This window comes from Anomaloglossus baeobatrachus, chromosome 2, assembly GCF_048569485.1.
Source record: "Anomaloglossus baeobatrachus isolate aAnoBae1 chromosome 2, aAnoBae1.hap1, whole genome shotgun sequence".
In the NCBI taxonomy this organism is placed as follows: Eukaryota; Metazoa; Chordata; class Amphibia; order Anura; family Aromobatidae; genus Anomaloglossus; species Anomaloglossus baeobatrachus.
In genome coordinates this window covers 623,563,104-623,581,386 of record NC_134354.1, presented here as the reverse complement: position 1 = coordinate 623,581,386, position 18,283 = coordinate 623,563,104, and the positions used below count along the sequence as shown (strand labels likewise).

Here is an 18,283-nt window from a genome sequence, read left to right as displayed (position 1 = left end):
ATCTTTCATGTTCCTTTATTTGCTAACCTTTATAGTTTTGGTATTACAGACTGGCTTTTCGAACATATTGAGCTGGAATCCAACTGAATAGGTTTGTGTGTGGAAAAAACAATCATAAAGCCTTGTCCTGCATCCCCTGGTCACTTTGGGGGTCCTCCTCCTTCCAATAATGGTCGCTGGGACTATATAACATTGAATGCCCCTATCTCTTTCATTATGCAATGACACAGATTGAATCTATACCTGAAGCTTCACCTGACAACACACACAAAATATTGTTTGTTTCCTGACAACTATTACAAATGTGTAACCTTATTTTTTTGTCACTGACTGAATTGCTATACTTAAGGCTCTATAGTAGGTAAACCCCCTCCTCACACCTAGTATGTATATGTATCGCATAGTACTGTCCTTCTACAGCACATGGATGGCTGGAGATAACTCCAATCCTTAGATACCGTGGCCAACATCCAAGTACCTGAGTATGCCAACAAAGGCAAAAAATGTCCATTTATCATTTATTTGTAAATACATTTATCCATAAAAGTCTATTAAAAAGTGAACAGTATTAAAAATAAATATAAAGACAAGTACATACACATGTAGCAAAAACATAGCAGACTTTCCGCTGCATTTTACAGTACCAGCTAATGTATTTTAGGAAATCTGATGCAAAGACTGAAAAAATATCCAAAGTGTATATTGGCCAATGCTGTGGATATGAAAACCCGTAGCAGCTTAATTTACGCTGCAGATATCAGGATATATTTCATGCATTGCAATACAAATCGCAGATGTTGACATATATGAAGGCTAAATCACTCATTTTTTATCCTCAACAATATCCACAGTTGAAAATCTCATGTCAAACGGATGCCTTTAGAGAAAATCAGGATAGGACAGGTTGGAATTTAAAGGGATTTTCCACTACTTGGTCCACTACTTATTACTCACATCTCCCCCAATTAAAATAAGGACGCTTATACTCCCCTCCCATGCCAATGCAGTTCCAGCAGTGCCGGTGCTCGCATTCCTTGATCTCACGTGAGGCTGTGACATCACATGAGCCCTCCGCCCAATCAGCGCCGGCATCATTGACTCAGCCCAAGTAATGAAGAGGAAACGAGAGCTCAGGCTGGCCGTTTACTTAATGTTGATTACTTATACGCCTAATGGCAGGGAGGGTGAAGCCGGAACTGATTGCGTGCAGGGCTCACATAATGTCACATAAGCCCCCAGTCCAAATAGTGGACCACCCCATTAAAGGTAAGTGCAAAGACCCACTGAAAACTGGTGCTATTTTTTGCACTTTCTTTATGAGGTTTTGCTGATTTTGTATTGGGTGCTGTACCTGCTCTGATTTCAGGGGCCAAATTTAAGCATCATACCAAAAATGTTAGCACCAAAATCTGTGCCAAGAAATCCGTGCAAATTTTCCTTCAGGTCTAATATATGAGATTGCAAGTTTGGTTCAGAGAATACGGTCAGTTCGGGCACTGTGGTCTGTATACGAGTAGGAAATACAGGCACCTGAACCCGGCCTTACCTTTCTAGTTCCAACATTTTCAAACAGATAAACAGTGCAAGATGTTATTTTTTGTCTCCCCTGCTTTTTAGTATAGAGACGTTTGACACAAGGTGTGAACATATCTAGCAACCAGTTTATCCCAAATGGCTTTGGATTTATTTATCTTTTTTCTTTAAGTTGCTGTGATATTGGGCTGATTTAATGTTTGGGAGGTGGGTTTTTTTTTTTATGTCATCCCTCAAAAAACGCCAAATTGTTTACAAAGATATTAACTGAGTACCTGAGCTCCTCTGAATTCAGTTTCAGCTGTATATAGCTGTACTATACTTGTACATGGCAATGGGTTAGGAGTGATGAGCAAGCACTCCCATGCTCAGGTGCTCGATACTCGTAACAAGCAGGTCGGATGCTCCTCGTATACCAATTACAATGGAAGTTAATGGAAAATGTAAGCATTTTTCAATAAGGCTGCGTGCCGAGATCAGGGTTCACAGTGTTTTGGACACAGTGTGTTTTCCCTGGATCCAAAACTCTGCATTGTACAGTACAAACACAGCGGATGGATTTCTAGAAATCCCGTGCTCACTTGTTTTTCCCGCAGGGAAAACTGAACTCCGGTGCGGCTTCCCAAGCCGCAGCTCATCAATTCTTTCCTGCGGAGACGCAAGTGTTCTCTACAGGGAGAACACAGCAAAAGATCACAACTGCCCAAGCCCAGATCGTGGGCACAAGCAGCTGCGGTCTCCGGTGGAGGAGACTCGCGGACCTGCCATGTACAGGACACAGCAGGTCCTGATCGTGTGCACATACCCTAGGAGTTCCCGGAAAAATGCTAGAGTTCCCCATTGACTTCCTTTATACTCGGGTGCTCGAATTGTGCCCATCTGAGCGCCTGACCTGCTTGTTTCGAGTACCGAGCACCCAAGTATCGCAGTGCTTACTCATCATTACTAGTTAATAGTTGTAAAAAAAACCCTGAAAATAATAATCTTGACAATAGTTCTTTGCCACAAGCAGACAATAAATAGTATAAGCAGTATGAGATGGAGAACATGAATAATGAACACAATATATAGCGAGACATGATGGGTGCATTAGTTGATGATGGAGAATTTGCCACACTGCAAAAATGAAAAGATGGCAATAGAAACACTAACATTTTTCACCTTCCACACTGATCCCACTTTATATGAAATTGTTCAAATTTAGTTTTTTATTATTTTGTTTTATCAAGGATGTTTTTATTGTAGAATTTTTAAGCCAAGTTTAGAATTTGTCATAGAGTACAAAGGCTGTGTTCATGGTAGCAGAAATGCTGATGTTGGAGGCTGCAATGGCAGTGTAACACACAGGGAGTGCAGGCCACAGGACGGTGCAGGTTAGTAACATAGAGATCGTCATTTCAGCCAAGCTACAAGCACATCACACGAGGGGACAGGAAAGAGGTTTAATTCCCACAAGAAGGAAAAATATTAAAGAGAGCGGAAAAAGCACAAAGGAAATACCTTAAGATCCCGCCTCTCCAGATGCACTAGCTCTGAACCTCGGATGTCATGACGGATGAAGATTTCTTTGTACTCTCCCAAACTGAGCTGATCCAGCCAAGCTGCAACTTCATCTGTGCCCCATTTTTGAACTAACAAAGTTAAGAGCAAAACCCCCTTAATTTGTACATGCACAAATGCATAACAAGCATAGGTTAGGCCAAAGAGTGGAGAACAGAAATGCAGTGCTAGCAAAGGGAAAAGAGAAAAGGTATCAACTCAACAGACCTAATGGTTTGATTTCTTGTGCATGCAGGTTAAAATCAACAGTAATTCAACAAATGTCTGTACAAGGACTGGGTTTCGTTGCTTTGCAGCCGTGCTTTCAGCTTCATCTCTCACTTAAGCAAGTTGGCTACTAATAGTAAACCATCCGTGAACGAGAAAGAATTTGCTCTACAGGTTAGGATCAGTGGTGCAAGGTACACATTTGTTGTATGTTACCAGTAAGAACAGCTTTGTACAAATTGAACTGGGTCGGTCCCAGTACACAGCTTAAACGCATAACATACAGAGTTCAATATCCACTCACAAGGTACAGTATTACTGGTATGGGCAGAGAGAAGTCAGTAGGATTAGTGTCTTTAAACAATTACCACCATTGAAGCAGGTACAAGGAGACCCAGCTTCTTCGTGTATGATGGCTTATCATTAACAGCTTGAGACGAATTATCCTGTGCTCAGGAAGGTCAATTAAGCCAGCCTGGACACAGAGACTCTTCTCCCAAGTGGCTCCATCTCACTGACTCCTACAAAGTTATATATTTATGCAGAGATATAAACATTTTTATGTGATGTAGCCGCTAATATCGCAGTGTTGTGAAAAAGTATTCATACCCCGAGAGTTTTTCCACATTTTCTCGTGCTCCCATAAATTTAAAGGAAATCTGTCAGCAGGATTTTGCAATTTAAGCGGAGGACAGCATGCTGCAAAGGTTAAGGAAGAAAAAAACAACTGTGCTTCTCTTATCTTGTGTGTGAGCTAGTATTTACCTGAACTAAAGGGTTGATTACCCTGTGATTAGTATTAGAGGAGTAGGAGGTCACATGCCAGGTTATGCAGCACACCCCCTTCTGTGATTGACACCTCACAGTCAATCTCTTTTGAGAGCCTGGTGTGGGTGGGACAGCCCTTCCAGCTCAGCTAAACTTAATTCTTTGATAAAGTCACAATGGCTGCACCCAGTAAACTAAGTTAAACATGGTTAGTTTCAGAATCTCTTTGCCTACATCATGCTGCTCTCAGATGAAGTAGCAAAAATTTGCTGACAGCTTCCCTTTACATGTATTTTATTGGGATTTTATGTCATAAACCAACACTACATAACAAGTATTTGTGAAGTATAAAGGTCATGGTCTTCTAATTTTTTTTATTTTTTTTAAATATAAATCTGAAAATTGAGACCTGCATTTGTATTCAGTCCCCTGAGACAATACTTTGTAGGACCACCTTCCACTGCAATTTCTGTTGCAAGTCTTTAAAGTATGTACAGTGGCATGTAAAAGTTTGGGCAGCCCCTGATCAAAATTACTGTTATTGTGAACAGTTAAGCAAGTTGAAGATGAAATGATCTCTAAAAGACAATGTTAAAGATGACACACTTCCTTTGAATTTTAGGGGGAGAAAAAAGGGAAAAACCATGTTTACATTTTAAAAATGCCAAAACAAAACAAAAAACAAAAATGGGTTGATGCAAAAGTTTTGACACCCTTGGATATTTGTATGCTGAGATGAGTTCGACCAAGGCAAAGCATTTATAAGTTGCCCGTTTCTCAGTTCAAAATGTAATTAAGAAATAGTAGTTACCAGGAACAGTGGAGGTAAAGATAAGGTCTGCTTGCTAGAGGCAAATCACAACCACCGCTTGACTGCAAAAGATCTTCAGGAAGATTAGCAGACTGTGGAGTTATGGTACATTATTCTACTGTTCAGAGACGCCTGCACGAATGAATATGGCCTTCATGGAATAGTCATCAGAAGAAAACCTCTCCTGCCATAAAATTCAGAGTAAGAAGCATGCAAAAGAACATCTAAACAAGCCTGATGCATTTTAGAGAAAAGTCCTGTGGACCAATGAGGTTAAATTAGAACACTTTATTATGTAAATCTTACAAAAGAAAGCAATCAAGTCTCCCTTTCAGAAACATTCATAAAGCTATTCCACCGCTCATACTTTGTTCCCACTTTCCTTATACCATTTATCCAGGTGTCTCAAATCGCTGTTTTAGAGGTTGCGGACAGAGAGGAGACATGGCTCATATTTGGTGGCATTGCCCAATAGCATCGAATCTCTGGAAGAAAATAAGCTCTATAATAAATATGATCTATGCTAGCCACAACATTCATTCCCCCGAGGCCCTATTATTTAATGATAAGCCCACCGCGATAGCCAATCAATCTCATAGACTGGTAACCTTTATTACACTGGCCACTAAAATTTACATAGCGAGCCAATGGAAGTCTTCTACCCTCTCTGACGCAGCAGTCATACAGAAAGTGAATAATATCATGCTCTATGAGAAAATACAAGCCATTGGAAATGACTCCTTGGAACTATTTCATAAGATCTGGGACCCTGGATTCAATCCCAATTACCCAACTCTATGGCTCATACCCTATCTGTATCCACGTGAGATGCAATATATCTTTCCATTATATATTGCTGTCTACAACTCACAGAACTTCGTAATACTCGAGTCTTTTTTTTTTTTTTTTTTCTTTCTGGTTTGGTTGGGTTGAAGTTCTTGTTGCTTGGGGTACGCCCGATGAATATATAAATATATAGATCTGAGTGGTTCAGAAATATATAGAAATTGATTTAGCACCTTTGCTGGCGTACTTTTGAATAGCAGAAATGATTGAAACTTTTGCCTATTGATATTGATTGCAGAATGATGATTGTTTATTTAGAGTTTGTAAAGGCAATGAAACATGCAAAATTTTTCTTTTGTATTTGACCTGAAATGCTCAATAAAAGACTGTTGAAACTAAAATAGAACACTTTAGCCACATTGATCAAAAGCTGTGTGTGGATAAAAAAGGGTTCAGAAATTCAGGAAAATAATATTTTGCCAACCATTAGGCATGGGGGTGGATCAATCAAGCTTAGAGATTGTGTTGCAGCCAATGGCACAGGGAACATTTCACGGATAGAGGGAAGAATCGATTCAATGAAATGTCAACAAATTCTTGATGCAAATATGACACCATCTATAAAAAAGCGGATCCATTCTACAAATGGATAATGATCCTAAACACACGTCAAAATCCACAATAGACGACCACAAAAGGCGCAAGGTGAATATTTTAAAATGGCCCTCACAGTCCCCTGATCTGAACATCATTGAAAATCTGTGGCTAAACCCCAAAAGAACAGACCATGCAAGACGACCCAGGAATCTCACAGAACTGGAAGACTTTTCCAAGGAAGAATGGATGAAAATCCCTCAAACAAGAATTGAAAGACTCTTGGCTGCTACAAAAAGCGTTTACAAGCTGTGATACTTGCCAAATGGGGGTCTACTAGGTACTAGCCATGCAGGGTGCCCAAACCTTTGTATTGGACCATATTCCTTTGTTGTTAATTTTAAAATGTAAAAGATGAATATAATATATTATACATATATATATATATACGTACAAACACACACACACACACACACACACACACACACACACACACACACACACACACACACAAACACGTGCTTTTATTATTTTTTTTTCCTACAATACAAAGGAAACATGTCGTCTTTAACGTTATGCCTTTTATAGATAGTTTTATCTTCAACTTGCTTAAAGGTTCACAAGATCAGTAGTATTGAGCAGGGTGCCCGAACTTTTACATACCACTGCATCTAACAGCTTTGCACACCTGGAAACTGACATTTTTGTACCTTCTTTACTTTTTGTTTTCTACTATTCTTATTTTGGTACATGGCACAAATTTCCTTCATATTAGGAGGTGCTGTTTTAATGTATTACCTACACATGTTTAAATCTTCTCCTTTACATCTGTCAGTGGAGAGTTGTGATGACTACATACATATGATAGTGGTGTGACTGTCAGAATCAATGGGATTCACAGATTTGCATGTATATGGACTGCTTTATAGTAAACACAATCTATGATTTGCTGAGTATTAAATATGCTCCCTAAGACTGTTTTACATACATTAACCAACGCAAATTAGTCTTACTGTAGATATTTGACTTGATACATGGTTTTCTAAATATATTAAAAAATATAAATTTGAACATTGTAATGTGCTTTTGTATTCAGCCCCCCATAGTCTGATACCCTTAAATAAAATGCTAAGCAACCAATTTGCCCCAGAAATCACCTGATTAGTAAACCGTACACTTGTGTAGAATTTATTCTCAGTATAACTACAGCTGTTCTGTGAAGGCCTCAGAGGTTTGAGAACATTAGGGATCTATCAGCATCATGAAAACTAAGGAACACAACCGACAGGTCAGGGATAAAGTTGTGGCGAAAAGTAAAGCAGGGTTGGGTTATAAAAGAAAAATATAACCCAAGCTCTGAACATCTCACAAACTACTGTTGAAAAATGGAAGGAGTATGGCACAAGTACAAACCTACCAGGACATGGCTGTCAACTTAAACTGATATCCCAAGAAAGAAGAGCACAAATTAGAAAAGCAACTAAGCTATGGCCACTCTAATGATCACAGGATATTCGCTTAATTCTCATGTTCTTTATGTATAAGAGCTGCAAAATCGGTTATACTTGCACAATGGGATGCAGCTAGCTGCACATGTAAGTAAACTGCTGGGGCTTTATCATCAAAACCTGAAAAGAAGTTCATTTTTTTTTTTAGACTACACAGACCTGCCAGAAGACAGTATATCTAAATATATACTATTCTGGTAAAATAAAACCAATATATTTATTGCTGACCTTGTATTAAACGTACATCAAAACAAAAGAATATGGTTTTATTGCAATTAACAATGATAGGAAATCTTGTAGGGTAGGCAAGAAGTGTGCCATCTGCCCCAACACTACCATGAGCGGCAGAAACATACCAGGCTGGGGGCTGGTCTTATGCTTCTGACCCTTCTCCTTTTTAAACTTTGGCACTATACGAAATACTGCGCTTCTACTGTTCCTTTTTGTATATTCCAGAGGAGGATCCTGTTGGCAATAAAAAAAACAATAAGCAGTTAGGACAGGAACATCAGCACAGACCTCCTTGTGTACAGAAATGTTATATAAGAAGCAATTTCTTTATTGGTGTGCTGAATTGCATGGCTTGTACCTCTTCCTCATCTGGCTGTAAGACATAGTAAAGCCAGGGGATCTCCGCCAGCTTGGTTAACTCTACTTCTACGTCGTGCAATGCATTGGACAAAAGCTCTTCATGATGGACTTCCAGCTGCTGCAAAGCAAATAAGAAATCATTGTAAATGTGTGATAAATGTCAGTCATGTATGATATTGGCAAGGCTATGCCACAGTCATAAAGTAATGACACATCAACCTCAATGACATCCACTGATCCTGAGAATAAAGAGGCCGGGCTATAGCACCGCATCCACTTCTCTGCCTTCACCACCATTTAAGTACCGGGAGCGGATGAGTTGGGAGTCTAGGAGAGATGCTGTGCAGGTAAAACGTACAAGGTGGTGCAGCAATGTTAGCCGTACTTTCACAGTGTCAGTGTCTATACAAAAGGTGTGAAGCTCATAGGTCAGAAAGTGATGGCATCTCCTTGCAATCTGTAAACAATTTATGAAATAGGAAAACCCCTTTAAGGCTATGTGTGCACTAGAAAAGTGATTTTTCTCAAGAAAATTTCTTGAGAAACTTCTGGGAGTTGAAGATTACCACACCTGCGGTAAAAAAAAACGCACCAAAACCGCGGGAAAAACGCATGCGTTTTTCCCGCGTTTTTTTATGCTGTAAATGTAATAAATAATATAGATAATAGATAGATAATCGATAGACAGACAGATAATGGATAGAGGGAAATATGGATAGACGAATAGATAGATAGATGAGAAAGACCTATATAATGTTCCACCTCCCTGCAATTTCTAAGCCGGCACCCTTTAGTGACTTTCATGTGGCGCTAAAGGGTGCCTAGCCTTGTATTTAGCCATAAAATAAATAATTAAAAAAAAAACCTGTGAGGTCCCCCCATCTTTTGTAGCCAGCTAGGGTAAAGCCGATGGCTGCAGCCTGCAGACCACCGCTGGCAGCTTCACCTTGGCTGGTAATCCAAAACAGAGGGCACCCCACGCTGTTATTTTACATTAAATAAATAATTTAAAACAAAAAACGTGGGGTCCCCCACAAATTGGATCACCAGCCAAGGTAAAGCGGACAGCTGTGGTCTGGTATTCTCAGACTAGGGAGGTCCACTGTTATTGGACACTCCCCAGCCTAAAAATAGCAGGCCGCAGCCGCCCCAGAAGTGGCGCATCCATTAGACGTGCCAATCCTGGCGCATCGCCCCAACTCATCCCGTTGCCCTGGTGCGTTGGCAAACGAGGTAATATATAGGGTTGATGCCAGATGTGTAATGTCACCTGGCATCAAGCCCTTTTCAAACATTTCTCAAGAAATTTCCGCAGCAAAACCGCGGGTAAAAACGGCTAGTGCGCACAGGGCCTAACTCAGTTTCAGTAGGAACCTGAAATCCTGAATGCCAATTCCCAAATTCTAAGACCCACAAATCTGTGAAGGGGGCCGCTACACTGCCTTTTAAAATTGAGAGCAAAAATTAAGTATGCATTCATTATTACAAAGTTCATCTAGTGTATGTGTCTGGGAAAATCTGTGTGCAGTTTCTTTTTATCATTGTTATTGCCCCTACCTTATTGGCCTTCCGTAAAGACCTCAAGACTTACCTATGCCAACAGACCTGGGACCGTTAGTGTCGGATACAGCTAATAAAGTTGTGTCGGATATGGCTAATAATTTATAACTGCGTTAAAAATTGGTATGAATGGGGTATGTGTCGGGGTTTTATAATTTTAAAGGTAAAATATTGATTTTATGTTAACTGTTTTTTACTTGTTAAAGAGTTTGTAATTTGCATTTATATGTTGTGAGCCGCTCCAAGTCTTTGCAGAAAGGCCGCCTACAAGTTTGACAAATAAATAAATACCTAAATTGTAAAGGGTAGGAGATGCTTTCCCTAAAATTTTAAAAAATGTTGGTAAATGAGAAAATCATTGGCCCCGATTCATCAAGAATGGAGGTTTTCTCACCAGTCTTAATGGGGGTCTTAGTGGAGTCAGATGCTCCTGATTCATGATGAGGTGCACGCATCTGTAGCATCTGATGATCAGTGTACCCCTCCATGCGCTTCGGCAGAAATCTTATTCCAGTCAGGGAGTGGAGTGAGATTTCTGGTGTACAGAATGCCACCACTTATCTAATTCAAGTCCCTGTTGCGCCATTGTCCCACAGAGCTGGACGAAACTGGTGTAAACACATCAAAAGTCTCAAATTTTGGCACAATTTGGAGTTGCACCAAAAGATTGTAACTTTTCAAAGCTTTCACACACAAAATTATGGCCTGAAAGCTTGGATAAATCAGGACCATTGCGTTCATTTTTACCACGAGTAAAAGCCACACTGATGAAACACTAACTAATGAAACTCTGATCCTACAAGTGATGGAAATATTTTTTTTTACATACAAGAAAAACACAGATGTCTGAATGAGATCTTAGTAAGACAAACAAGACTTTTGTAATAAACCATGCAAATATGCAATTGTATTATATGTCAAAAGTAGGGAAGCCAATAGTAGCTTACTTATCACTAAACGTACAAAGCTACTTACTATAAAGTGAAGTGCTCCACAAGGGGAAAACTGAAAAATTATTAAGAAGTCAGCATTTAATTCACCCCTGAGCTGGTTTTCACCTTTCTGATCAGGTCAAATTTTACAATTCTGACAAGCGTCACTTTAAGAATCATAGAACGGTAGAAGGGACCTCAAGGGCCATCGTGCCCAACCCCCTGCGAGTGCCGGTTTTCCTCAGTCATCTCAGCTATATGTTTATCCAGTTTCCACTTGAAGATTTCCATTGATGGAGAGCTCACTACCTCCCGTGGTAGCCTGTTCCACTCCCTGACTGCCCACACGGTCAGAAAGTTTTTCCTGAGGTCTAATCTGAATCTCCTTCCTTTAAGTTTCATCCCATTGCTTCTTGTACTTCCTTGTGCTAATGAGAATAGGGTAGTTTCCTCTGCACTGTGACTTCCTTTCAGATATTTGTAGATCGCTATTAAGTCTCCTCTCAGCCTTTTCTTTTGCAATCTAAACATTCCTAGTTCTTTTAGCTGCTCTTCATATGATGTGGTTTGCAGACCTTCTACCATCTTGGCTGCTCTTCTCTGGACTTGCTCCAATATATCGATGGCTATCTTGAATTGGGGCGCCCAGAACTGTACACAGTATTCCAGGTGGGATCTGACCAGTGCAGAGTATAGGGGAATAATTACCTCTCTTGATCTAGAGTCAATGCTTGTCTTGATACATCCCAGAATTTTGTTGTCTGTTTTAGCTGCAGCTCTACACTGTTAACTCATGTTGAATCTGGGATCTACTATTATGCCCAAATCTTTTTCCATGGTGCCATCACCTAGTTCTATTTCTCAAATATTATATTACATATATATGCCATGGGAAAGGGAGCCCCTTCCCACTCCAAGCCTGCTAAAGGCTGCAGAAGCAATACATGGTGAAACAGCCAGGAGCAGTGCAGACACTGGCCCTGGCTATGATGGATGAGTGTAGTCTATCACTTAAGCCGATCTCCAGGCAACAATCACACAGGCACAGCTCCTGTGCCCGAACAATAGCCTGCACGTACCGATACATTTATTTGAGGGCATGCAAATGTACAGATACATAATATGTGGAAGGGGTTAATCAGATAGTTAAAAATATGGTGGACAATGATTAGTGGTTGGAACAAAGGAGTCAGGCATTATTTCACTCTTTAGACACAACAATAAAGGGACTGTCAGCACAGATGACTGTTCAAACAGTAAAGGTGCATCATAGAGGGGTTAATCATTTAAATACACATTCACACCTGATTGTTTTCCATCTGTGTTGCCCTTCTCTGACTCTATGAATCCAGAACTGTCAATCAAATAGGTAAGGGGGGGGGGGGATAAAGGGGAAAACAAGTAGGTGGGAAGGTGAGTTAAGTGTTTGGCCCCGTCATGATGATGCCCTGAGCTGACTGCTGAACTCACTGCAGAAAGTAATGAGCATATAAAGATCTCACCAATGGGACTCTCCCAACCAGCAGTGATTCGGTCTCGTTGTGCAGCGCCTTCACGTTCATTGCTACCTCGATGGCCGTGTTCCTAGTGAGATTCTACAAATAAACAACAGTGTTAATTGTTTGTCTGGAAATAAAGAAGCTCATCTTTACATTGAATGGTCTAATTAGTTAAAACTAATAGAAGAGCTCAAAACAGCTAATACAAAATTATTTATCCCTCAAGAGGGTATACGTAAAGCAATGTTACACTTCCTCTATAAAGTCATTTGGCCACATGGGCATTTACATGGAATTATATTATATCATTTAATATCACAGTTCATTCTTATATGAGATCAAGTTTGATTAGGTGTAAAGTTGTCAGACAACGTTTCCACCTTCCTCCACCTCCCCTTATCTCCCACAGTAACAGATTTGCCATGGGGGAATGCTACATGTTTGATGTCTCTTTCCTTCAAAATCAGACACTAAAGGGAATCTGTCTGCAGGTTTTTGCTATGTAATCAAAGGACAGCAAGATGTAGGGGTTAAAACACAGAATTCAGCAATATGTTTCTTATTAACTGTGTGCTTTTGTTTACTTTAAAGGTTTTATAACTAGTTGATTATCATTATCAAGTCTGAAGCTCACAAGACTGCTAATCTGACCACTCCCCCTCCTGTGATAAGCAGTTCACTGTCAATAGACATTGTCAATAGAATGCTTGGTGTGGGTGGGGTAGCTTATTGTAATCTGCTTAATCCTACAGCTAAGAACTCTGATTGTGTCACAGCTGTTGCACCCAGTAAACTAAGTGACCCAACTGAAATCAGGGTCTCTTTTTCTACATTATGCGGCTCTCAGATGACTCGGTGACTCCATTTAACGAGAGTCAGACTCAGGACACCCCCATACACATTAGAGGGTCAATCCCTAAAATAAACCACTTGGGCTGACATTATGTATGAACTATTTAAAAAACTGGACCACAACCACCTTAAAATTAATTTTCTAATTGAAGGCAGGTATTACACAATAGTTAAAGAAACATTACTGTAAATATACTATCTTTGAATGTCTAGCATACATTGCACTTCCTTTATAAATAGCATATACTCATCAATGTACAACAACCTGCTTTATTCTTCTCCTTAGACTCTATCTTAACTCTAAGATATTGACCTGCAGTTTATTGCTTTGTGCTTTGCTATTAGTCCCACAATACCTCAGTACATTGGCAGCTAGAAACCAGTGTCATCTCTGGGAGGCCACCGATTATACTTTGTTGTTTATTCTCATAAATCAGTTATTATATTAAAATTATATACAGTCAGAAGGCTGTATTTTCATCTTCTACATTATAACTGTGTGACAGGAGCTGTATAGCTGTATAATCATCATCAGTAACTGTGAGAAAAGTTTCTGTCTCCTCCAGTTGAGGATTTGAGCTGTAAAGTCCTTATAATTTCACCATACAAGTGACCCTTTCAGTGAACACTAAAGGCAGCTTTACACGCTACGATAACGCTAAAGCGATGTCGTTGGGGGTCACGGAATTTGTGACGCACATCCGGCCGCGATAGCGATGTCGTTGCGTGTGACACCTATTAGCGATTTTGAATCGTTGCAAAAACGTTCAAAATCGCTAATCGGTGACATCCCTGCCTAATCTCGATTATCTTTTCTGCTGCAGCAGCGATGCTGTTCGTCGTTCCTGCGGCAGCACACATCGCTATGTCCCTCCAGCAATGTGGACGGAAGGAGGTGGGCAGGATGTTACGTCCTGCTCATCTCCGCCCCTCCGCCTTGATTGGGTGGCCGCTTAGTGACGTCGCTGTGACGCCGAACGAACTGCCCCCCTTAGAAAGGAGGCGGTTCGCCGGTCACAGCGACGTTGCTAGGCAAGTAAGTAGTGTGACGGGTATGAGCGAAGTTGTGCGCCACGGGCAGCGATTTGCCAGTGTCGCACAACCGATGGGGGCGGGTACACTCGCTAGCGATATCAGTAACGATATCGCAGCGTGTAAAGCGGCCTTAAGTCATCTAAATCCCAAAGGTCACCAAGTGATCACATTTCCCAACTGAGGAAAAGGAACCTAGGAATTTTTAGACAGAAAGAAACAACTAACATGAGTTAAAACTACCTGAATTATATATACTGTACTTAGGGATTAGTTACAGAATAAATTAAAGCAAAAATCATTGCATTGTTTCAGTAATGTTATATGGTGAGCTGAGGGCGTCCATGATGTAATCAATACTCACTATAAATAATTAAAACCTGAAAAACATACAGTTAAAAAAAGCTTCTCCCATCTCACAATTCATATTTTCAGATCTTATTATGGAAAGCCCATCAATTTCACAGTTTTTCTTAAATTGAGGAGGTAATCATCACTATGAGCAATTATTATGGAAAGCCCATCAATTTCACAGTTTTTCTTAAATTGAGGAGGTAATCATCACTATGAGCAATATCAGACATAGTAGTGAGGGAGTATTGGTCTAGCAATACCACAATAAATAAGAAAACAGATGACATTTTAGACTTTAGGACACTTGTATATGAAATAGCCCCAAAGCCTCCCTTTTCCAACATCTCTTGACCTACCTCAGGAAACCTGGGATTGGCTTTATTTAGTGCGTGTGAGCAGGCATTCACTGCGTGCGCCAACTCTTGCTCCAGCAAACCATGGGTTTTTGCAGCTTCACATATTCTAAGGGGAAAAAAAAGCTGTTATTAATTATTATATCTTTAGGTGACAATGGCCTCCATGGACAGGGATATCATTCTGGCAACATTTTATCATATTCATAGCATTTTTATTACTATCAGTAATTATTTACTGAAATATAAAACATCCTTATTAATAAAATGTAGTACTAAGAAAATCTTGTTATAACTTTTCCAATTTCCCATATTGAAGATAGTCATGGCAATAAATCAAAACATTAGGAAAATAAACATGACACTGTTGGAAATGTAATAGTATTGGAGAGAAGCAAATGTTTCAAATGTCTTTGTATGTAGCACCGTAACTCCTATAAAGGAGAATGACAAGCAGATGGGCAATATTAGATTGCAGTATCTACATTATCCACTAGATGTCCTCGCTGCCTTATGTATAGAGAAAGCAACTGTGATATTGGAGAATAGGAAGAATTTACTATTTTACAATTGAAATCATAGTATGTACAACTAATTCGTAATGAGACAAACATAAAATACACATTAAAGGGAATGTGTCATCAGAAAATGACCCAACATTTAAAGGGAACCTGTCAGGTGCAATATGCACCCAGCACCACGAGCAGTTCTGGGTGCATACTGCTAATCCCTGCCTAACTGTCCCTGTATACACTAGCATAGATAAAGAGATCTTTAGAAAAAGTAGTTCTAAAGATCTTTTATCTTATGCTAATGAGCGTGGGGACTAGTCCCAAGTGCGTTACATGCTCAGACTACCCGCCCTCTTACCATGGTAGTACGTCCACAGTGGCTATCCAATTCAGCATCACCAGCAGTGCCGCGTGTACCTGCGTTCGCTGTGACCGCGCTTCTGAATGCCAGGCACTTCCGGTCATGCGCAGTATGAAGCCGGGTGTATGCGTCTCGGCTTCAGAAAGGTCTAGTACTCATGACTGGAAGTGCCCAGCATTCAGAAGCGCGGTCACAGCGAACAAAGGTACGTGCGGCACTGCTCATGACCCTGCATTGAATAGCAAGTTAGTATGCCCCTGTGGGTGTGCTGCCATCCTAAGAGGCCAGACTAGTCGGGGATTTAACGCCCTTCGGACTAGTCCCCTCGCTCATTAGCATAAGATAAAAGATCTTTAAAATACTTTTTCTAAAGATCTCTATCTATGCTAGTGTATACAGGGACAGTTAGGCAGGGATTAGCAATATGCACCCAGAACTGCTCGTGGTCCTGCGTGCATATTACACCTGACAGGTTCAGTTTAAATCATTTTTTTAAGTTCAATGTTTTTAAAACATTTTTGTTCAATTTTTCAAATCAAAATAATAATATCCTCCTGTTGAATACAGCAGAATTATTCAGCTTATTCAGACCCTATTCGTACAAAAGTATAGACTGGAAATGTTGTAATCTGTGCAAATGTCACTTAAAGTGACCCTGACAGCTATCACAGGTATCACGCACCGGCTGTATGATCTCAGCCAGGAGTGTTTGACTTTTTTCCCCAAAAGGTATCAATGTAATCAGTATTACAGCGCCATTACAGCCATGTCTTTACTCTACATTTCAAAAGTGTGCTGACAATTTCTTTTTAAATCCATTTTTAATGTTAAAGGGAACCTGACAGCAGGATTTACCTCCATGAAGTGTTTTTTATTTACCATGTTCACTATAGGATAACATTGACCTGGCAATATGATTCTCCAGAGGAGTATGATTATGCAGATATCAAACATGTATAGTTTGCTTTGTTTTGTTTTTTATTTAGTGATGAAAAAAAATGGAAAGTTGTAAAACACAAACATTTTTTGTTTTACTTGTGTCACCATTTTCCAAGACACAAAACGGGGCTGTGTGAAGACTTGTTTTTTGCGCCTTGAGCTGATGTTTTAACCTCTAACAGTTTGGGTTAGATAAGATGTTTTAAGATGTTTACGTCCTGCTCAGCTCCGCCCCTCCGCTTCTACTGGCCGACTGCCGCGTGACATCGCTGTGACGCCGAACATCCCTCCCACTCCAGGAAGTGAACGTTCGCCGCCCACAGCGAGGTTGTATGGACGGGTAAGTCTTTCATCTTTCATAGAAGCGCCATCTTCTGGCGCTGTATCCAACTCTTCAAGCGGTCCCGATGCTGGGTGGCACGCTGGGTAATAAGGGGTTAATACCAGCTTTGTTTTACCAGCTGGTATAAAGCCCGAGATTCTTAATGTCAGGCCAAGTTTGACCCAGCCATTGAGAATCTCCGATAAAGGGTTAAAAAAAAAAGATCACACAGAGAAAAAACCCATACTTCTGAAATTTTAATTTATTTTCTCATTTTGCCATTTACAAACGCAGCGATTTGAACTTTTTTCATATTTTTTAAAAACATTTTTCTACTTTTTACTGGATTTGTTAATTATTGTATTTGAAGCTGCGATCGTCCAATCACTTGTACTATACATAGCAGTGCATGAGCGCTACTATGTATAGTGAAAATCACGGTCATTTATGAAGGCAAGTGAAAGTTAGCTTTCACAGGAAAACCGTCACGATAAGCATGTGGGTCTTCAGTAGACCACCGGCTGTCATGGCAACCCATCAGCGGCCGCAATCATGTCACAGAGTCGCAGATTGCCACATAGAATGATGCGCCCCCCCCCACCACTAGAGGGCATTAAATGCCATTGTCAGATATTGTCAGCGGCATTTACCAGTTCTGCCCGTCCAGTGTCTGTTAGAGACAGTTGATGGCTGAATAACAAGGCCATCATGTGCTTGGAAAAATCCAGGCCCAAATCAAAGTTAGGGACGAGACATATAACATACCTGGGTCTCATTTGTTGGGAAGGGGTTAAATTTAAAAATTGTGCTGACAGGTTCTCTATAAACAATAGGTCATTTTCTGATGTCTCATGTCCTTAGAGTGACTTACATTCATAAATTGTAAGGTCAGAACTAGTGGAGATAACGGCCATGGTGTCCTATGTGTAAATCAATTACTGAATTTTAAGCAGCTGGATCGATAGGCCAATGTTCTCAATTTATGGTTGAAGAGGTCGATGTGATACACAAGTTATGAAGTTGCCATCAGCTTATTGCAAATTTTCTGATCTTCTCCAGACTGCTGATCATGTTTTGGTGTTTTGCAATCTTTAATATACACTGGAGATCAAAATTATAGAACACCTGCAATTTCCTAAATGTCAAGGTCATTATTCCCTAACATGAGTAAACTCACAGTATTTTAAGTTTATTTCATAACCTGAATTT

At 40.1% G+C, this 18,283-nt stretch overlaps 1 protein-coding gene across 4 annotated transcripts in view; it reads right to left on the bottom strand.

Annotated features, from left to right (window-relative positions):
* DGKH (diacylglycerol kinase eta) overlaps positions 1-18,283 on the bottom strand; it is a 353,417-nt gene that overhangs the window by 12,094 nt on the left and 323,040 nt on the right. For 3 of the 4 annotated variants that reach the window (XM_075336859.1, XM_075336858.1, XM_075336861.1), the window contains 5 exons: positions 14,944-15,049; positions 12,353-12,445; positions 8,357-8,476; positions 8,124-8,232; positions 3,034-3,164 (listed from right to left, as the gene is read on the bottom strand). In XM_075336859.1, the coding sequence (XP_075192974.1) occupies positions 3,034-3,164; positions 8,124-8,232; positions 8,357-8,476; positions 12,353-12,445; positions 14,944-15,049 (559 nt within the window). The remainder of the gene's footprint in view (positions 1-3,033; positions 3,165-8,123; positions 8,233-8,356; positions 8,477-12,352; positions 12,446-14,943; positions 15,050-18,283) is intronic. The other variant, XM_075336860.1, reaches the window with a different exon arrangement.